This window comes from Corapipo altera, unplaced genomic scaffold (assembly GCF_003945725.1).
Source record: "Corapipo altera isolate COAL_440 unplaced genomic scaffold, ASM394572v1 57, whole genome shotgun sequence".
In the NCBI taxonomy this organism is placed as follows: Eukaryota; Metazoa; Chordata; class Aves; order Passeriformes; family Pipridae; genus Corapipo; species Corapipo altera.
The window spans coordinates 8,453,269-8,474,913 of NW_020884905.1; the positions used below are offsets into that span (position 1 = coordinate 8,453,269).

Consider the following 21,645-nt stretch of genomic DNA (forward strand, 5'->3'; position numbering starts at 1 on the left):
CTGCAATCACATTACATAAATATTTAGAGGAGTGCCTGGTGCCATTATTTCCGTGGCTTGGGAAGCCTTTGCACTGTAGCAATTCATTTTATGGAAGTAGAAGTACTTTTGAGATCTGTTTGAGGTAATAGGGTAAGCTTTGCATATATTTTGCATAGCATTTTAATAAAGGCTCCAGACACAAGTCCTTGGGTTTAAAGCTCCTGGCTGAAGCTTTTATTGTTAGAAATCAAGACATTTCTAACGTTCCTGTCAGTGTTTCAGTCCTCAGTCCCTTTCCATGGCTCCTGTAACTGTGCTTAGACAGGAAAATCTGTGACTTAAGCCTGTGTAGAGTAGACGACAGACTGGGAGAGCTGGAGATGTTCAGCCTGGAGAAGAGAAGGCTTCAGGGAGACCTTAGAGCACCTTCCAGTGCCTAAAGGGTCTCCAAGAGAGCTGGAGAGGGACTTCGGACAAGGGCCTGGAGGGACAGGACGAGGGGGAATGGATCCTGCTCCCAGTGAGTTGTCTCCTTCCCTCCCAGCAGCCAAGCCCTGACAGAACTGCAAGCTTAGGCTCAGCATAAATCAGTCCAAGCATAAGACTGCCTTTAATATAGGGATCCTGTAGCCTGGCTTCACAAATACCTTAAATCCTTCTCTTAAGCACTAATAATACTTAATAAAAGTTTTATGAGCAAGGTACATTTTAGAGTAAATTTTCATACCCATTTTCATTTTAAAAAGAACATCAAGGAGCAAATGTATTCATGCCAGAACAAAGTAATTTAGGAGAGTCACAAAAATGGCACAGGCCCCCTCTGAAATAGTACTAGAGCGCTGATTAGGCAAAGTGACCAGTGGGGATGGGATTCAAAAACTTAATTCACCATGAAGGACTTGAGAGGGAAGGAATTCCCACATGCCAGCTAAGCATATTCCTCTGCCTGGAGGGGTGAAGCAGAGGTTCATAGCCCTACCCTGTATATCTGTCTGGAGCTGTACAGCTGGACTGCTCTTAGGGAATTCCATAGGACCAGCGTTAGCCCATGTCTGTATAGACGGGACTGTCCATGGCTATTGGGGAGCAAATGGAGTTGCTGTCAGAACCAAGTCCTTGGGTGGGATTCATTGGCCAAAAAATTGACATCTGATGCCATTTCAGACAGCTTAGGGCAGCCCCTCTTTCCAGCTGCTCCTCCAGGAGGGTCCCACCTCTAGCCCAGTGCATGTGTTTTGGATACCAATGGCATCTAAAAAGGGACCAGGTACCTTCACTGAGTTACCACCCTCCTGAGAATCCAAAAAAGAGTATCTTTGTTTTCATCCTCCTGTTGCCGGCACTCCACAGCAGCTGCTTTATTGTGCCTTAAATGTTGTCCTGCTGTGCTGCTCACTTCACTTTTCTGTACCCATCTGTTGTTTTCTGTCTCTCTGGGACAAGCAACAGTTGGAAACTACTTAAAAATTGTGTTCAGATCCGCTGAATAGTTCCCAGAGGGGGACAGCAGGGAAAGGGGCCTCCTTTTCCTTTTACCCTACAAACCAGGGGTATTAAAGAGCTGGTTCTTCAGTGTTTGGGTAAAATGCAACGTGCCAGTTGTTTATCCCTGGCAGATAAAGGCAGCACATGAGTAGGCAGTGTGAGCATCCCTCTTGGATCCTGTGGTTGGAGCTATAGGAGCCGGGATGTCCAAGGGGGAATGATGCTGGTGGGGTGAGCAGGGCTATGTGGGAGATGGATTAGGGATTTCCAGGCTCTTTTAAAGGTGTATAATAATGCATATATTTTGGCTTGTTTGGGGGCTAAAGAAGGTACATTTCCTTTGAATAACTGAGTGTTGAGTGGAAAAGTTTTGGGGCTGTTGTCTTTTTTACTTTAAAAGAATATGCAAGGGACTTTCTCCAGGTCTAAATGATATGCTTATAAGGCAGGTGGGGACTTATAGTGGACAGTTTTGCTAATGAAGTGTGAATCCAACTTTCACCTTCTTGTCAAAGACTCAGTGGGTCTCAGAGGATGGAAAATACTGCAGAATTTTGCATCTCATCGCTGTTCAAGTAATCACAGACTTGAAGAAACAGAGCTGAAAGGGGTTTCCAAAGTGTGTCCTCTGCCCAGTGAAGGGGGCTTGTCTATAAACCCATCTGGAGGGGTGTCTGCCTCACCTCTCCTCAGAAACTACCAGAAAATGGAGATTTCACACCCTCCCAGGCAATTCGTTCTACTGCTTAACTCTCCTTAGAGCCAGAACATTTTCCCTCATGTCTATCCTAAATCTCCTGTGCTGCAATTTCCTCCCATTACATCCTGCCACGTTCCCTGTGGATGTGATGAGCACTTTATTACTTCGGTCTCCGAAGCAGTTCTTTAGATACCTGGGAGTGTTGTCATTACCTGAAGCTACAGATACCTATTTAGTTTAATCCATTTTCAGATGTAACCTGGAGTCATCATGGTGTCAAGAGATTTAAAAAAAAAAGAAAAAAAGGACAGGCCACAAGGAGGGGGATATTTAAGAGAAACCAGCTGCTTTGTATTGAGCAAATAAATACCTCTCAGTAGTTTTATATATGAACAATCATGTTTTATTTCCACCTAAACTTCTGATATTGTAGAATCACTGGGAAATTTTTATGTATTTTTCAAGTGCCTTTCTAAACAGGAACTATTTCAAAATATGATGAGAGTTTAAAATTATGTCTTTTGATGTCTGAAATAAGGGGTCAAAACCTTCATTTTGACTCTCTATTTCCACAGGGGTTTAAATAACAGCATTAATAAATGTCTGAACCCTCTCATCACTTGATGCCTTTGTGTCTTGCAGGAATCTACTTTATGTCTATCCACAGAGCCTTAACTTTGCCAACCGCCAAGGATCTGCCAGGAATATCACTGTAAAAGTCCAGTTCATGTATGGAGAGGACCCAAGCAATGCCATGCCGGTGAGGGAAGTACATTGTGCTCTGTGTGGAAGGCAGAGTACACGCTGAAGTCATAAAACCCCTGTGTTAAAGAAAACCTCACTGAAATACATTTCAAAATTACAAGTTTCGAGGAGTATAAAATTACAATACTCCAGAGCAGAGAGTACATTTGTAGAGAGTTTGCAAAGTAGCTGGAATTTTAACCTGAGATTCTTTACTGTGAGGGTGGTGAGGCCCTGGCACAGGTTGCCCAGAGAAGCTGTGGCTGCCCCATCCCTGGAAGTGTCCAAGGCCAGGTGGGATGGGGCTTGGAGCAAGCTAGTCTAGTGGAAGGTGTCCCTTCCCATGGCAGGGGATGGAACTGGATGAGCTTTAAGGTCCATTCCAACCAAAAACATTCTGTGATTTTATGATTCTGTGTTTGCAGTGGACACCCCTTGTGTTTGGAACAGCATCTTTGCATCCATGCCAACAAAATTAAAGGTGACAGACTTGTGTCCAGGGCCAGAAGTGATCCACACTCAGTGAGGGTCTGTGGGAGGTGATTGCATTTGTCAGTTCTTCAGCCATATCTGTGTGCAAGTGTCACTGGGGTTATTAAAACTGTGACTCATCCGTGACTAAGTAAAACATTGCCTATAAGTGAAGGGGCAGGAAACAAGCAGATGTAGCTGTACAGATGCACACACTGGTAAATGGAGCTATAAATGTCTCTGCAGGACTATGGAACACATTCTTGGCACAGTTTTATAGGGAGATTTCTGTGTTTTTTCTCTTTTTGCAGGTCATCTTTGGCAAATCCAGCTGTCCTGAATTTTCCAAAGAAGCATACACAGCAGTAGTGTATCACAACAGGTAAAACACATGACAGCTTGGGAAATGGCATGGCCCCATGTGGAAAGTGTGATTCCACCCAGGGGAAGCTTTACCAGTGTGGAAGTGAAGTAACTCACCAGTGACTCTCAGTGTTCATAATTTATCAATGAGTGCCTGGACAGCACTCACAATGACTGCAGTGTCAGTTGATGCTGTTCTGAGAATTTTGTGACAACTGGGAGCCAAAGTCTTTGTGTACAAACCAGCATTGTGTGATCCTGAGCACGTAGCCCAGCTCAGCAGATGGTCTGAGTACAACTCCTGGTTAGTAGTCAGGAAGATTTATGTTATAAACTTATGTTAGCATGTGCTTGTTGTTTTGCTGGAGCCTTTTAGACTTTAGTTACAAATAGAAACTACTTGGTCTTGAAAATAATTCCATTGCAATTGGAGTGAGGACTCCTGAATCCAGCAGGAACGTGTTAATGGGTTTTGTAGCTGTGCCAGGGAGAGGTGTACCACCAAGAAGAGACTCCTGTCCTGCAGGTTGGGGTTGTGGCAGTCTCACCCTTGAGAGTGGAGTTTATTGAGCAGTGTGGTTCAGGGTGCCTGTGTGAGGAGGGGGCTGCTGCCTATTTTTTGTGTACTAGAAGTTTTTCCAGCCCTTGATGACTAGAAAGTGAAGTTCTAATCCCTTGGGATAGTCCATATACTCCCTTCCCTCCAGATTCTTTAACTCAAGGGATTCGGTCCCAAGCATAAGGTAGTAAACCACTCTGTTTGTATGGATGACTCAGATGAGGCTCTGCTCTCTGTACAGATCGCCTGATTTTCACGAGGAAATCAAGATCAAGCTTCCAGCCACTCTGACCGATCACCACCACCTGCTTTTTACTTTCTACCATGTCAGTTGTCAACAAAAACAAAACACACCCCTGGAGACTCCAGTCGGATACACTGTAAGTGTCTTTCCATCCTTGTTTTTCAGCACAGGTTATATTCAAATGCATTCGTGGGCAGTTTTTTTAATATCACTGTCAACTCATATCCCACTGTAGAATTTGAGTATTTGGCAGTGAAGCCTGCAAAGTTCCAGAAAACCTTAAGAAATGTGTTGTTTTTGTTAATTCCTTCTCATTACAGTGGATACCGATGCTTCAAAATGGGCGGTTAAAGACGGGTCAGTTCTGCCTCCCTGTTTCACTGGAAAAACCACCACAGGCTTATTCAGTCCTTTCTCCAGAGGTGAGTTTGTGTTCCTGCTGAAAAGCAGCAGAATACATGGGTTAAAAAGTGAGAGGATGTATGTGTACATATTTATGTGTGTGCATATGTATTTTCAACTCTCAGGTTATTTATTTATTAAATACTGTTTAGGCAGGTATGTGTGCTTGTGTGTGGGCACATGTGTGATCTGAAAGAAAAAAAGGGAAGAAATGTCAATTTCAAATAGAAAAGCCTTAGTTCTGCTTTCTGTCGAGTCCTCACTTATTCTTTTATCAACCTGCAGGTTCCACTCCCTGGGATGAAGTGGGTGGATAACCACAAAGGGGTTTTCAACGTAGAAGTTGTTGCAGTGTCATCCCTTCACACTCAGGTAGATTTTAAGAGCAGTCGTTGTCATAGAAGAGTTTGCTAGTTTTTTGACAGTTGAAACACTGTCAAAGTTGATGCTGTGGAGGGTGTAATAATCACTTGTAGTGAAATTACAATCTCATTTTCAGTTCTGAACCAGCAGACCTGGTTTTCCACATTTGGCTGTGAGTATGTTTGAGAAGTTCTGCTTAAAAATATGAGGAGTTTGACCATAACTCACAAAGGGTGAATGGCCAACAGTGTTTTCAGACCTAGCTGTTGTGTTTAATAAAACAGCTCTAACATACAGCCCAGACATATGATGTTTTCTTGTTTTTCCTTTTCCCCTCTGCCTCTTGTTTCTCCCTGTATTTTCCATATGTCTTTGATCCGAAAAGAAGGATGACAATCACTTTGTCTAATAATTTAAACTTTTTTTTAATTAATTCCCAGTTTGTCATTTGGATGTTTTTTTTGTGGCTTATTTGTGCTGTAAGTAGTCATGTGATTTTAGTGCATTTTTTGTCTGTTTTTATAAGGATATACAGTCTGTGGGTACTCTAGTTTTGCCCTGAACTAGAATTAGAATTAAATTAAGTTAGATATGTGGGCAAATCCCTCAGAGATGTTGAGTTTCTGCTAATTTTGTGAGATTTAATGACCAGATAGAAAAATGAGAGTGAGAATCCATCCATGAGGTACAAATCCATAGAAACTGGAATTAGTTTTGGAGCTTCTTGCTGATTATTGGCTTCTTGCTTGTTGTAGGACCCTTATCTTGACAAGTTCTTTGCACTTGTCCATGCTCTGGATGAGCACATGTTCCCTGTGCGAATAGGAGACATGAGAATTATGGAAAACAACTTGGAAAATGAACTGAAGAGCAGCATTTCAGCTTTAAATTCCTCTCAACTGGAGCCGGTAGTGCGATTTCTTCATCTCCTGCTTGACAAACTGATCCTTCTGGTAGTAAGACCTCCTGTCATTGCAGGCCAAATAGGTATTTTATTTAAGTTTTATAGAGAATTACATTGCTGAAAGTTTGACACTTCCAATTTTATCATATTTATGTAGAAATAAAAAAGTCCATTTTTATGCTTTATTTTAATGCCACTAATATACCATGTGTCTTCCAACTAAAACATGCTGGCACCCAAATCTGTAGTGATGTACACAGGAGCAATATTTAATATAAAGTTTCCGAGAGTGGTTGGTAATTTTGATGTCCAAGTTGAGGCACCAGAAAGGAGCCTGGTTTTCAGGAGTTGGATGCTCAGCATGTTTCTAGCACTGGAGCCTGTTAAGGTGTTTCTCTCCTGACAATCAGAAATTAAGAACTGCAGCCTTACTAGTCACCTTGGAAAATCTGGAAGTAGGTAAGATAAGAAGATACAGAGGCTGCATATTCCTGCAGATCTTGTGGATCTGATACTGTCAGCATGAATAATCCCTCCTTTTACTCCCTGTTTTTGTACTGCTCTGGCTGTACAAAATATCTCAAGTTAAAGTCAGGGTTAGATCTTTAGTATTTAAAATAGCAGGTTTTGCTGATTTTTTTGGTAGAAAACCTGAGTTTGGACATGATGGAATATAAGTATCTAAGACTGCTTAAAAATGCTTGTGAAAATATTTCCTTAAATACAGCAATTATTTAATAATTTTGTCTTTCTGGGGAAGAATTTTGTTTGAACTTTTACTTTATATTTTAAAACTCTTTTACTCTTTCAGTGTTCTGTATTGGTTTGGTTTGTTTGTGTGGAGCATTGAGGACATTAGCATTTTTTTTTAAATAAGGTTTGCAGCCTTCAGCTACTTCATCCTTAATCTGTTTAGAATAGATTCCTGTGCTTGTTTTCAGGACAAATTTTTTTCATGTAGAAAAAAATGGAGATTTCTCATTTTCTCATGCAGATTTCTGTGCTCGTTTTTAGAACAATTTTTTTTTTTTTCCAAACCAGAATGGAATAGTTCTTTTTGATCCAGTTTGTATTTTGGCTTAGGCTTCAATGGAGGAAATATTTAACTGAGAAAAGGATAAGCAAAAACATGATCTTATTACCATTGCATTTGGTAACCAATGTTGGGCTGATTCCAGAAATCGACCTAAATATATTAAATTTGTTATTAATAAAATCACTGCAACACCTGTTCTCCTGTCAGGCTCTTTAATACATCTGGTTCAAACACCAGGTTCAGTTTCAGATGAGAAATGCTTGCTAGACTCTAACAAGCTCCACCATTTCTCCTTCAGAAGGTGGACAAAAGGGACATTTGGGATTTTCTCATGGGTCCTGCTGCAATCTAAAACAAACTCCTCACTTATTGCTTGCAGTTAACCTGGGCCAAGCATCTTTTGAAGCGATGGCATCGATCATAAACAGACTTCACAAGAACTTGGATGGAAACCAGGACCAGCATGGCAGGAACAGCCTTCTTGCTTCCTATATTTATTATGTTTTTCGCCTACCCAATACCTATCCCAACTCACCATCACCAGGTACCTCTGTTTTTCGTTTTATTTCAAATCCCACTTTGTCAAAAGAAAGCAGAAAGTGTTTACTGGCAGGTGCTCCTGAGATCCAACTGCATGTCTGGTTGCCTGCCAAGCCCTGTTATTAATTTTCTCTGTGATCCAGTGTAGCCCTTTAAGAGATGAGTTTAATTACTGTTAGTCGTGTCAGAGATTTACGTATCTGATGATTTTAAATAACAGTGTCACTGCTGAAAGACTGTGAATTATGGCAAAATACTTGCTTTTTAGTTTTGTTCTGTAGCAGGTGAGTCAGAGTTGGTGCACTCTTGGCCTGTCATATTTTCCAGTTTCCTTCACTAGTACTTTATGCTTTTATCCAGTTCCAGCAAAAGTTTAAACACTGGCAAAGGAGTGTGAAATACTTGTCTGAGCATAGGAGGGAAACAAATTAGTTCCAGCCCTGCTGAGAACAAGGGGTATATCTGCATGGGAAAGAGGTGCTGTGAGTGACAGGCACAGAAAACCAGGCCTTGGAAGGACTGTTGTGCAGAGTGAGGAACCTCTCAGAGGCATTGGGAAGGTTTTGCACTTAAAACTGTGCCCAGTCCTGTGGTGGGTTTCGAGTCTGAGGTCTGGATAATATCTCTTTAGCTAAAGACATACCTCACCTCCTGCCTAAATCCTCAGGGAGCTTCCTGCTTCTCAGAGATCAGTGGATAAAATAGCTTTTTATGCCCATCCTGTTCTGCCTTTGAGAACTGGGCAGGGGAGAATCACAGAATATGTGAGTTGTAATGGACCCACATGGATCAGCAAGTCCAACCCTCAGCCCTGCACAGGCCCATCCCCAAGAGTCACACCAGGTGCCCCAGAGGATCAGTGAAGTGTTCCTTGAGCTCTGTCAGCCTTGGTGCTGTGCCCACTGCCCTGGGGAGCCTGTTCAGTGCTCACCCTCTGGGGGAAGAACCTTTTTCTAAGATCCAGCCTAAACCTGCCCTGACACAACTTCAGGCCATTCCCTGGGGTCCTCTTCCTGGTCCCTCAGAGCAGAGATCAGTGCCTGCTTCTCCTCTTCCCCTCTCAAGGAAGTTGTAACTGCAATGAGACCTCCCCTCAGTCTCCCCTTCTCCAGCTGAACACACCGAGTGACCTCAGCACCTTCCCCTCAGTGGGAAGGCATAGGGGAGAATTCTTTACAGTCTGGTTATCCAAAGGGTTTGCTGTGTGAGGCAGGTGTGAAGCAGCCTGGGATCAGGGATGGATGGACTAACATGATGCTCCTGTGCAGGTCCTGGTGGCCTGGGGGGATCAGTGCATTATGCTACCATGGCTCGATCTGCTGTGAGACCGGCGAGCCTGAACCTGAACCGATCCCGGAGCCTCAGCAACAGCAACCCCGACATCTCAGGGACCCCGACATCGCCGGACGATGAGGTTCGTTCCATCATCGGCACCAAGGTACGTGAGTGTGGCCGGAGAGCCACGGGAGCTTCACCACCTCTTATTTCATCCTCAAAGAAATAACAGGGAATGTTTTGTGATTTTTTTTTCCTGTGAAAAATGTCCTGGTAGTCCCTTCCTAGACCTTTCGTCTTGGTTGCTGATGACACTCCTGAAACTCCACTCCTTGAAAATAGTTGCTGATCTCTCTGACTTGTTGGACCCATCTTGGAGTGTTGCTGCCACAAGCGTGGTGCCTGGGGGCAAAAGTCCTTCTGGACTTGTTTCCCCTAGGAATGGGTTTACTGCCTCACTTTTTGCATGACCAGCAGCCAAATCCTGTGCCCAGCTGTGTTTTGTCTCCCTAAACCTTACACTCTGTGACTCCACTCTTATCTCCCAACCCAAATCTCTTTCTCTTCCTCTGTGTTCAGCACTGATGACTGCTCAGATTTCTCTACTCCTCATGTCCAGAGCAGGTACCTTGCACACAGCAGGAATATTCCTGGTCCCTGCATGGCCCAGAGGAGATTTGGGATGGTTGGTGAGAGTCACAGTTTGGGCAGCTGAGCTAAGTGTGAGTTTATGGTATGCAAACTCTGCTCCCACACCAAAAAGTAACTTTCCAGTGTGGATTCAGAGCATCCAGCAATAGTCATACCCTGGCTCTTAAGGACTTTAGTATATCCATTTCCTGCAGAAGACCCTGGCTTTCCTGGTGGCTTCCAGTTATGTATCACTGCCACAGTCCAAACCTGAGCCCAAAGTAGGTGAGATGAGCCAGCACAAAGCAGTGTTGGTAATTCCTTCCCGAGAGCAGTGTCTTAGCTGCTTTGGGGGTCTCTTTTTCTTTTTTTTTATCTTCAAACTGTGATAACTTTGTTGTGATGAGTCTATTTCCCACCTCTGAGCCTTCACTCTTCCCACACAGGGGAATTCCTGAGCCCTTTCAAAGAGCTGTTAGGATCCTTTGGAAGATCAGTGGGCAAGTTTGTTACTAAAGCCATTAGTCTGACCAGACAGGCTTGGCTTGGCTGGTCTTAGGTTTTACAAGAGCAAGAAAAACAGTTTCTCAAAGAGGTTAACAAATTTAAATTAATAACAACATCATTTGCTGACCAAATAAGAGGCTGAAGAACTGTGGGTAGGCAAATTGTTATTTCTTACATCAAAGTCTAGACTTAGAAGTCTTGAAATATTTTAAAGACCACTTCAGTATCTTGCTAATTAAACAAGCCTGACCTTTTGTGAAATGCCATAGGCACTGGTGTGCATATGGAATTTACCCAGGCTATCAGAAGTTTAACGTGTGCTGGCTTAGTGAATAATGTCAACATACAAAATGAAGAGAGATTTTCTTCTAGAGATGTACTCCAGGCTTTAACGTAAAACCTGTTCTGTGGGTAACTGTTGAGGGGAAAATTTCATTTAGGGTAGTCTGAGCATCAAGAATTAACCTTAGTCTGACTATACAGACTTTTGATTGAGTATAATTGTTTCTGCTTTTAATAAGCAAAAATAAGACACTTCTTGAGATGTTGAAATGAGTAAAAGGGTGCAAAAATTCCTTTTGTTTCTCCAAGTAATGCCTTAAGCACACATACCCAAATAAGGAACCTGCACTTCAAATTACCATCTATCACAGGAGGTTTTCTGCTTTAAAACAGCTTGAACAGTGGTTTTTTGTCATTTGAGGGAAGTCTTCAGTCTGGTCTTGTATCAGTTTTTATTCTAATGTAAGATATTTATAGGTTTGCTATATGTGCTTAAAGTGTCCCTTATCAGCTTCTTACTTAATTTTGAAAACCCTTAACAGGGTTTGATAGATTTCTGTTTATTTTCATAGCAGAGGTAGGTTTTAGGTCTGTCACTTGTTTTGCCTTTGTTTGTGAATTGAAGCCATGTAAATTTTATTCTGTACTAAAGTAAATTTATTAAGTGTCTAAAAAGACCTGTGGTGAGATTTTGTGGTTGAAATGTTGGAGATGTGCTGGGAAAACCAGAAAACATTGTGGAGCTTCATTGCTCTGACAGTGGATTTTCACAGATGTGTGCTGTGTTCCTGCACAGATCCAGCTGCAAGTTGAACCCAAAGGACAGAACAGACTTTAACAGCAGCTTTGTGAACTTTTGAGTGACTCTCCCAAGCAATAAGAAGCTCTCGTAGTCTTTTATTTTCCAAAGAGGAAAGAGTCTTTCCCTTTCCAGATTTTTACAAAATGATTCTGCTTCTGCAAACACAGTATATGTTTAATGTTATCCTCAGAAGCAGAGTGACATGATAAGAAATCCTGGGAGCAGAAATATGAGGGGGATAACGGCATTTTTAAAATTAAACTTGATTTTACAAAGCATGAGCTTAGTTCAGCATTCTGCAAAGTCCTTTCGACTTTAAATCACTGTGAGCAAAATAAAGCATGTTTATGGGTCTGAGCAGGGCACAGAGCTTTGATTTATTTCTGCCAAAAAGTAATTGAGATTAAAACACTCTCCTTATGTGTTCAGTATTTTTTTTATTGGACATCTTAAGCAAAATTACAGCATTGCTGAGCTCTGCCTAGAGGATGGCTCACTGGATTAATGGTTTGAATCCCAGGTTACAGCTCTCACACTGAGTTCAACCTTGAGGTGGATTTTAGTTTACTGGGAGAAATAGATTAGTCTGGGTGGACTTTGCAGCTGGTGATAATCACTGTGATGGAATGGGCTGCACCTTTGCTTCATATATTGGGAAAAAGCCCTAAATTGGCACAGAAATTAGGATGAAAGCTCTTGCTCAGGTGAGGGTTGTCAAAAATCAGTGTGTGTAATTCATAAGAAATTGTCTCTGTCAGAACTGGTTCCTGGGACCCAAGAATGTCCACTGCATTCCTCTGAGTGTTTCTGACTTGGGAGCAGCCTCAGTGACAACACAAATTTAAGTGTTTCCTTCTCTTCTTTCTGAGTGCCTTGAGAGCAGAAAAGAGCAGAGAGGAGGAATCCACAGTAATTTTGCCCACATGATCCATTGCAAGGGTAGAATTTGCTAGATTGAGCAGGAGGATTTTTCAAATATTTTGCTTGGCAAAGCAGGTTGGTTCCAGAAAAGGTATGTGCTTTTTCCTCTCTTTGCCACAGTGCCCAGAGGAAATACCTGAGTGTCCATGTGAAATCCTGTCCATGGGGTTATTCTGCCAGCAGTGCTGGATTTTCACTCCATGAGTAGGAAACCATGTGAGGGTTGACAATCAGCCTCTTCAAAGTTTCTCAGCATTTCTGTAAGAGTTGTAGAGTTTATAAACTGTGGGCTACCCTAAAGGTGCTGGAAACATCAGAGAGCACCCTTTGCAGTTTTCACATCTAAGCATCAGTTTTCCTCTGTCACACTGTAAATCTTGGTTGGCTGCATGAGAATGTGTTTAAACTGATCAAAGGAAAAACGGGATTTTTCAGAGGAGGATAGTTTTCGAATGTCAGTCGTTACAGATAGGACAGGTTGGACCAGAGCTGTTGACAGTATTAATGTGGTGTATGTATGTGAGAGATAAAATCATCCTCTGGACTAAAATGTCTTGACAGGCACCTGAGAATTCAAGCTGCTCTCACAGTTCTAATTGCTGATGTGTTTGCTGTGTACCCACTTTGATTGCTTTTAAGGACTAAACTTTGACTACTGTATGGCAACATGTAATATTTCTTTCCTTTCCCAACTGCTTTCTATTACATACCCAGGGTTTAGACCGCTCCAATTCCTGGGTAAACACTGGTGGTCCAAAAGCAGCCCCATGGGGATCCAACCCCAGCCCATGTGCAGAGTCAACACAGGTGGTGTCTTCGGTAGAGGTTTTTCTGGCTTTGTTTTCCGTGATGTTTCCCTGTAGAATATCTTCCTTTCAGTGTATATTCCAGTTTTGGTGGTTTGTTTTTGTTCTGTTTTTTTAATAATTATTTATTTGAAAACTTCTGAGTTTGATTTATAAATTAGCATCTTCTCTCCCACCACCCCACCACACTGCATGAAAAACCTCCAATCGCGTGAATGTGTCCCCTTCTTTCATTTCAGTGGTTGCTGGTCTGTGAAATGTAAATGCTGTGACTGCTTTTGTTTTCTTTTCTCTCTCTCACACTAGTTTCAGCTTCAGGTGGAGCACATTTCTAAGTGGGAACATTAATCACAGCTTCATAGTTTTGTCTGTTTACCATTTCTTTTGATGTCGTGAACCATCTTGCCATTTTCATCAAGCATTTAGTGCTCATCGTCCAGTAATCCTTCATAACTGTTTGAGTGGAATATTGTGAACCAAAATTGATTATCACATGTCAAATTCTCTCTTAAAACATGTAAATTTGAGCTTCTGGAGCCAGTGACTTGCTAGGGCCAACTGTATCTGTTCTGTGTTGCAAAGTATGAAAACTTCACGGCAGCTTCAGTCAGAAGAAGTTGATATAGCCCCCGTTGCCTGCTGCTCTCCACTGCATGGTTGCCTTGAACATACCTCTCAACTGTACCTCCTTTCCAGTTTATCAGCCTTCCCAAAACATTTAGTCTGAGTTCACTTGCTCTTATGGCAAATTATTTCTATCAGGAACACAACTTCAGTAATCTTCTCCTTCCCTGTGCCAGCAGCAGCATTGCTGTGGGATAAATCCCCCTGCTCTTGGCCTCCGGTAGATTGAGAGGTATGGGCTGAAATTCCAGGTATTACCTTCCTGATGCATGTTGATAAAATACAATGATGGAAAAGTTTCATGCTTTGCAGCATTGTCTTTGTGGACAAGAACATGCAGTTATTTAAATAATCTGAAAAACAGATTGTCATTTTGTTTAAGTCCAACCTGTAAGTGAATAAGAGTTTGAGAATGCTTAAAAAGGTGTAAAGGCAGTAAAAGCCTACAGTTGGAACAGTGTTTTTTTTGTGCCTTGTCCTTGAGCTGCAAAACCCATCCACGGCAAACTTTAATGTCCTGTCATCATTCATTCATCTCCACTCCGTAGGCTACGGATCGAAGTTGTAATCGTATGTCTTCGCACACTGAGACGTCAAGTTTCTTACAAACATTAACAGGACGATTACCAACTAAAAAGGTAGATTTCAGTGAAGACAATTGATATTGTGGGGCAGGGAGGTCAAGTAATTCTGAAAACATGATGCAATCTATTCTTTTATTTACAGCCCAATTTTTTTTTTTCCCCGAGGTCATTAGGAACTGCTGGTGCTTAACACCTCTGAATATCCAGGCTGAGTGATTATTTGGAGTTGAGTTGGGAAGAATTAAATGACCAGGAGTAGCTTGTCTGATTTAATGTCCGTAGTGTTTGGAGCCAGTTTATTACTGGCTTTCAAAAAATATGAACAGCAGTGTCTAGACATGTAAATGATGCATTTTGTGTGTAAATGATAATGTACTGGATAGCCAGAGTTAGGGGTGTGCGCTGAGCTCAGTTATACAGGTGTGAATCCAGAGGGACCAGAAAGGGAATGGGAGTCACTTTGAAAGTGAACTCCCTTAGAGGAGATGAGATCCTTCTAAAACAATGTCAGAAAGGGAAAATGCTTGAGTTTTTGTGTAATGAGAATGTGGCCACTGCCACTGTCCAGTCTGTGGGTTGTTGTCCCGAGAAAAGAAATCAAAAAGCTGTTTGAGCCCCATGTTTCTTTCTTACTGTTTCAAGTCCTTTCTCACAGTAAATCTACATCTTTGTACAAATCGCTTTATATGTCCACTTTTTACTCCTTTTTCCTGCGAAAATCAGACCAGGCAGAAAGGTAGACTTTTTAAACTAAACTAATTTGAGCACCAAACTTTTTTTTATTTAATTATTATTTTTTGAGGGTGGGTGGAAAATTCGTTTGACACTTGAAATTCAATTCTGGAGCGAGACTCTGTGAAATGTTTCTCACATCACATGTCATAACCTCATCCCTCATCATTAGCTGGGGATTTCTTTAAGGAGTGCCACCACTGCTGTCATGTTCCAGTTATTTAGTTTGCTTAACTCATTGTTTGCCATACTCCCCATGGACCGTGCTGACATTTCTCATGTGGACTTGTGTTGTGAGCTGTTCTGGAGGCTTGGGCTAACTATGGGTTTGAATCTGTGTAGCTTTTCCACGAGGAATTGGCCCTACAGTGGGTTGTGTGCAGCGGGAGCGTGCGGGAGGCAGCCCTGCAGCAGGCCTGGTTCTTCTTCGAGCTAATGGTGAGCAAACTGCAAACTCCTCCTCATGCTTTACAGCTCCTAGTTTTAAACAGAAATGGCAACAAACTGGCTCTACTGTAATTTATATTCCTGTAGGTGAAGAGCATGGTGCATCATTTGTATTTTGCTGACAAACTGGATGCGCCAAGGAAGAATCGTTTCCCTGAGCGTTTCATGGATGATGTAACTGCCTTGGTCAGCACAATTTCTGGTGATATAGTCTCTCGCTTTCAGAAGGTAATGGCAAACAATTAAAGTGAGTCCAGCTCAGGGCTCTGGCACCAGCCCTCCCGAGTGTTGTTTGGTGGTGCCTTGACCAGGAATGGTTTGAAAACACACAGTGTTCTTCGTTTTCTTTGCCATTTTTCTCCTTCTCTCTAGGACACAGAAATGGTTGAACGGCTCAACACCAGTCTTGCGTTTTTCCTCAATGACCTACTGTCTATCATGGACAGAGGATTTGTTTTTTCTCTTATCAAGACCTGCTGCAAACAGGTGAATGCAGATAAACATTATGACTTAACTGTGAACCGTAGCATAGCCTGTTACTCCTAACTTTCTTTGGACAGCCGGTAAAATATGGACACAGAATTCTGCTATTCAGGTCTTTTTAGAGCAAGCAAGGCATTCTCAGAGGTGATTTAGGGTTTAGGCCTCTCTGATTACACTCTTAAATGTGAATTAGGAGTCACTCCCTTGAGTGAATGGACACGCAGCAGGAAGGAAGAATTACTCCCTTTGCTCACCACGTTCATAGTAATTGAATCAAAAATCAGTGGGAGCTCAGAGTGTCGTGGTTTGTCAGCGGCTCTCTCAAGGACACGGTGACCCTGTATGATCATATTGATCACCAAGCTCCTCTTCCACCCTTTGGGGGATGCAAGGTCTCCTCCCACACAAGGTGGGCTCTTTATTTGCAGTGTGACAGGGAAAATCACCCTGAACCACAAAATTTTGTTTGACTACAAACATCTGTGCTGACACTGTGTACAGAGGAGATAACGAGGTATCAGTGGGACTAAGCTTAGAGTAATTTTTGCTGCAGTCTAAAATATTTATGTCAAGAGCAAGAACAGGAATAGCATTTGAGCTTCCTGCCTACTGTATATATACTATATAGTTTATCAGCCAACCTGCATCTTTGACCTGTTAATGCATCACACTGTGATCCTGCTTCTCACAAGTACCTGCTGAAATCAATAGGATGTGGGTATCACAGAATCACAGAGTGGTTTGGGTTGGAAGGGACCCTAAAGATCATCTAGTTGGAACTCCCCAATATGTGAAATACATAGTTCTTCATTTGCTTATATAAATATGAGTATTATAATACAGTCAACTGAGGTATGTGTCATTGAAATTTAATCTGTAGCACAAAGAAGTGGTGTGGATGTGATCATTTAATAATACCAAGCTCTTAATTTCTTGCTTTGGAAGTGTTTTTGGGGAGCAGCAGTGGAACAGGGGGCTCACCTTTCATTTATACTCTTGTTTGGTGCTAACTGCAGTGTTATGGGCTACACTTTCCAGGTGTCTTCAAAGCTGTATTCCCTAACAAATCCCAGTAACCTGGCATCTTTGAAGCTGGACTTCCTTCGCATCATTTGCAGCCATGAGCATTATGTCACCTTGAATTTACCCTGCAGCTTGCTCACACCACCTGCATCCCCATCACCATCTGTGTCTTCAGCGACTTCTCAGGTACTCTGGGACAAGGTTCTTTGTGGGAATACAAGCTGAGCTTGGTGCTGAGACTAAAATCATATGAGACAGTTGTATCACCTGTATTTTCAGCCCCTCTTGCTCATATTTTTGGAGGTGTTTATCTAGAAATTAGTTTTTCCTGCCACGTAGGTTTTGATTTCTTTCGAGCTTTTATTTTTGAAAAAAGATTGCCCATATCCTTGTCCTGGTAGTGACCACACACTGTCCTTGGGGACCTGGTCGCTTCTTTATATTAGACAAACATAAATGAGACTTTAAAGAAAATGCTTTGTCCAGTGTTACTCTTTTCTGAAAACATAAGGGTCTTCTGAGCTCATTGTAGCTTAGTACTGGCCTGCTCAGAAAAAGTAATTTGAATTAGTGTGTCATTCAAATGGATTAATTAGTTGCAAAATCACATAAACTAAATCAAATTAAAGCCTTCTTCAGCCTGAATAAGAGCATCCCTGAGTTAAAAGTTTAACTAATCCACTTTTAAAGGTTACTTGGCTTAACTTCCCTAAGGCCTGCTCTGAGGAGAAAGCAATAACAACAAGCTGAATTAATAGAAGGGTTAATGAGCTGGGATGTAATGGAAGTAGATGAGCCTAGCTCGAAACAAAAAAGGGAAGAGGTAGTTTGTGTGAGACTGTCTTTGATTCTGAAAGCTGCTTCTAATGTATTCCATAAGTTTTGACTCTGTGTTCACGATGCAATTTCTGAAACTTGAATTTTTCAGAGTTCTGGGTTCTCCACAAATGTCCAAGACCAGAAGATTGCAAATATGTTTGAACTGTCTGTGCCTTTCCGCCAGCAGCATTACTTGGCCGGGCTCGTGCTGACAGAACTGGCTGTCATTTTAGATCCTGATGCAGAAGGGTAAATTTTTACTTTTTTTTTTCCAAAAACTTTTCTGTCATTCCAAGCCAATGGTGTGTTCAAAGGAAGTACTGGCATAGCCAGAATTTATTTGAATTTGCAAACTATGATAAGAAAACAGTTCTTAAAGAATCTTCTTCTTTCTCCTTGCCTCTCGTGTTTCTTGCTTCCTTATCCCTGTCTTTGTAAACATGATTTCAGTCACATTTTTCTAGCTGAGAAGGGAAAAAGGTTCCTGCTGGAGCCCCCAGCTGCCACCAGGGCACTGCTGGATCTCTAAAAGGAAAATAGCTTTTCTAAACTGTAACAAGAAAATAATTTTCAGCATTTAGGAAGCCTCTGTTGCTGGTGGTTTTAAATGTTACAATATATTTCACCTGTGGTTCTGCCAACTCTTTTTAACCATAAATTATGCATTGATGAGGCCCCTGTGGGTTACATAAATAGACAAATAAAGTCAAGCATGCAGAGTTTGTCGGTGACTTGCCTGGCTTGTGCAGCAAATAATTTTCTGAAGTAGCCCATAGCCTGTAGTCTTGACATCCAGTCTGTTCCTGTGTTATTTAGGGCTGTATTCTGCCTTGCCTCTTTAAAATGGGTTGCAATGGAAATTATTGATTGCTTCCACAACCCTAAGTTCTCTCACAGGCATTTTTCTCAAGGTGGACTCAGAAATATCAGCCGAGTCGACAAATGCTGATGATTCATGGTTAATTCTGCCCCTTTACCAAGAGGTCTTGGGAGTTAAACATTCATTCTGTTTCCTCTTGGAGAAGAAAGTGATGCCATAAATTAGAATATTTTCCTGTATATACATAACACACTGCAGTCCCATTTGTTTGGTCTGAAATGGAAAAAGCAGCAAATCTTTACCCACCTACGCAGTCTGCAGAAATCCTTTTTGTGCCATATGGAGCATCCTGCTTAGAAATCAGGTGCTGTTCTCTGACCATGTTTGCCCTTGCTCTTCACAAACTTTCTGTTTTCATCTACCTGTCTGTTCTCTATCTACTTACCAAGCACTTATACCTGGCCCAGGATAGTAATTTCTGCCCAGTTGCACAAATGAACTTGCAGGTGTCCACTGGGGAGACAACTCCTCTCTCAAACCTTATTTAGCCAGGAAAAGCCCCTGATACCATCTGCATATGCATTTTGATCAAAGCTCCTGAATTTTGAGGGAGACATATACCTGTAATACATTTATTTTTTATTGTTTTCCAGAATAACTTGTAGTTTCAAGTCTGTTGACTTCTCAAGCTTCAACTCTCTCCGTTTGCCCTGATAGATCTGTCATGTAAAGTAAACCAAGTCTGTTCAGATCTGCTCTTCCCTTGCCTGTGGAGACTTTTAACAGTCCTACAGTATCATCAGCAGAGAATTCAAACTTGCCTTCCATAAAATGTTTTGGCCACCATTGGAAAAAGCCCAGAATTGCTACCAGTTCATTTTCCTGCAGCAGGAGTGGAGAGGGATGTCCATCTAGTGGCTTATTGTGTTACAGATCTGCCTTAGGTCTTGATATGTGATCTAGATTAAATGTGTTCAGTTTTTGGTCTTTTTGCTCTATTAGCAAGATATATTAAGTTGTAACTCATTTTATAAGAACTCTTTGGATTGAGTTGGACAGAAAAGGTGTCAGTACCCTGGTCCCTAAAGGTGTGTGTTGGATGGATCCTTCTGTGTGAGGGGCTGTGCAGTGACAGGGTACAGTACAGTTCTCCAGAGCATATTTGACTGAAAAACAGGATAAACAGAACATGCAGGTGAAGGAATCTGTGGACAGGTGCAGAGAATGAGTCCAAGCAGCTGGGCCCTGATCAGGTTGTCTCTGCAAACACTGCAGTGGTGCTTTGGTATTGACTCACAGTGCCCACATTGCCCATCTTGGCTGATGTTCCAGAAGTGAGAAGACCAGAATTTGGCCCTCAGTGACGAAGTCAGTTTTCCAGGTGTACGTGGGTGTTAACAGGAATTCAGGCCAGGGCCGAGATAACAGAGGGGATGGTGGGAGGGTGGCAAGATCAACTCATTGCATTATCAACCAGGAAGATCAATGGTCTGGATTTCTTCCTATCCACTATGGATCGATCCACCATGGTGCCTGCTCTGTTATGGGAAAGTGACAGAGAAATCCATGTATCCTTAGGTTTGAATTATGCTGAGTTGCTTGGATGTGTTTTCCCTATCTGCAGTTCCATGGCCTGCAGGATAGTTTCCCTTGAATTTTTAGGAACACAACTTAAATGCCACTCCCTCAAAATAATACAAAGACTTTTCTTTATCGTTAATCTGAAGGAAGCAGTCACTTAAATAAGCATTTCCTTCCTAGTTGTTAAGGGTCTCATGAATTACACAAACAAGCAGTTTTAGGATCTCATTATGGCTTGATTAAAAGCCACAGGGAAGATGTGCAGCTCCGATAGCTCATGTCCTCCCAAGTTGTACTGGTGTCTTGGAGTCACTTTAAACCCACAATAACCCAGTCAAAGCCTCTCTTTTTAACCAGAACTCAACTCTACTTTTCAGGTAAAGTGGATACTGCCTGAAATTCAGCACTTGTTTTAATACTTCAGGTCTGAACACTGCAGCTTATGTTTTGCTAATGCCTAATGTTCGAGCTTCCTTGGCTGCTTTGTGCATGGGGTAAAGTGTCTTCTTGGCCTGGTTTGCCTACAGAAGCAAATAGCTATAGAGATAACTTGCTGTTTGCTCTGGGAGAGTTTTGCTCTGTGTGGTGGCTGAGGGGATTGAAAGGAGCAGAGTGAGTCCTTGAGAGATTCAGGGGAGTTTTTGTGTTTTGAAGCCACAAGCACTGAGCAGGGTCACATATCCCCTGCAGAAGGGACTGGTGCTTGGGCCCTGCCAGTGTTTGCATCTGAATAAGGAAGAAGGCCATTTTTTGCTGTTTTTCCTTCTACCCCTCCTTTTCTTTGACACTATTTGTTCAGAATTATGAAGCTGTAGCCTACAGTTTTGGTTCAATAATTGCATGGGGGGCTCAGGGAGCTGAAGCAGAAACTTCCTGATCATTTGATTAAAGCTATGTTCTGGTTTAGGAGGATTTGTCTTTCTTTAAATGGTGTTAAGTAGAAACTAAAAAACACAACAAATAGTTTTACTAAACCCACTGTCCTCTCAAGTCTCTCTCCCTGTTTTCCATATTCCCTAAGTTCTCCTGATGGTCTTTAGTAGACTCGATGCTTCAGCATAGCAGTAGCTGGGGCTTTGGTTTTTTATGGAAAATATGAGAGCGTTCATGTTATATTGGGTGTGCATTCCATAAGATATTTTTGTCTATTTTATATGGCACAGTGAAAAGCCAGACAGACATCTGTAAAATATGGGGGAGAGCAAAAAACATGTGTAGTGGCAGTTCACGTGAAGTTAAAAATAAAAACCAGGATTTTTTCCTTTTCGAAGCCCCTTAGTTACAAAATATAGTTTACTTTGAAGATATTAACTAATCTACATGACCCAACTCTCTTTTAACAGTTTATTTGGATTGCATAAGAAAGTCATCAATATGGTACACAATTTGCTGTCCAGTCACGACTCGGATCCCCGGTACGCTGACCCGCAGGTAAAGGCCCGGGTGGCAATGCTGTATCTACCTCTGATTGGAGTGATCATGGAAACAGTGCCTCAGCTCTATGACTTTACAGGTA

At 42.0% G+C, this 21,645-nt stretch overlaps 1 protein-coding gene across 14 annotated transcripts in view; it reads left to right on the top strand.

Moving 5' to 3' along the window:
• DOCK7 (dedicator of cytokinesis 7) overlaps positions 1-21,645 on the top strand; it is a 95,066-nt gene that overhangs the window by 50,091 nt on the left and 23,330 nt on the right. For 5 of the 14 annotated variants that reach the window (XM_027651749.1, XM_027651750.1, XM_027651751.1 and 2 more), the window contains exons 15-30: positions 2,810-2,927; positions 3,694-3,764; positions 4,546-4,684; positions 4,869-4,970; positions 5,236-5,322; positions 6,069-6,300; positions 7,633-7,797; positions 9,062-9,231; positions 12,925-13,017; positions 14,189-14,278; positions 15,299-15,394; positions 15,491-15,631; positions 15,776-15,889; positions 16,925-17,095; positions 17,838-17,977; positions 21,473-21,642. In XM_027651749.1, coding sequence (XP_027507550.1) covers positions 2,810-2,927; positions 3,694-3,764; positions 4,546-4,684; positions 4,869-4,970; positions 5,236-5,322; positions 6,069-6,300; positions 7,633-7,797; positions 9,062-9,231; positions 12,925-13,017; positions 14,189-14,278; positions 15,299-15,394; positions 15,491-15,631; positions 15,776-15,889; positions 16,925-17,095; positions 17,838-17,977; positions 21,473-21,642 — 2,099 coding nt within the window. Of the gene's footprint in view, positions 1-2,809; positions 2,928-3,693; positions 3,765-4,545; positions 4,685-4,868; positions 4,971-5,235; positions 5,323-6,068; positions 6,301-7,632; positions 7,798-9,061; positions 9,232-12,924; positions 13,018-14,188; positions 14,279-15,298; positions 15,395-15,490; positions 15,632-15,775; positions 15,890-16,924; positions 17,096-17,837; positions 17,978-20,506; positions 20,600-21,472; positions 21,643-21,645 lie in introns of those variants that run through there. The other 9 variants (XM_027651756.1, XM_027651757.1, XM_027651758.1 and 6 more) reach the window with 4 other exon arrangements.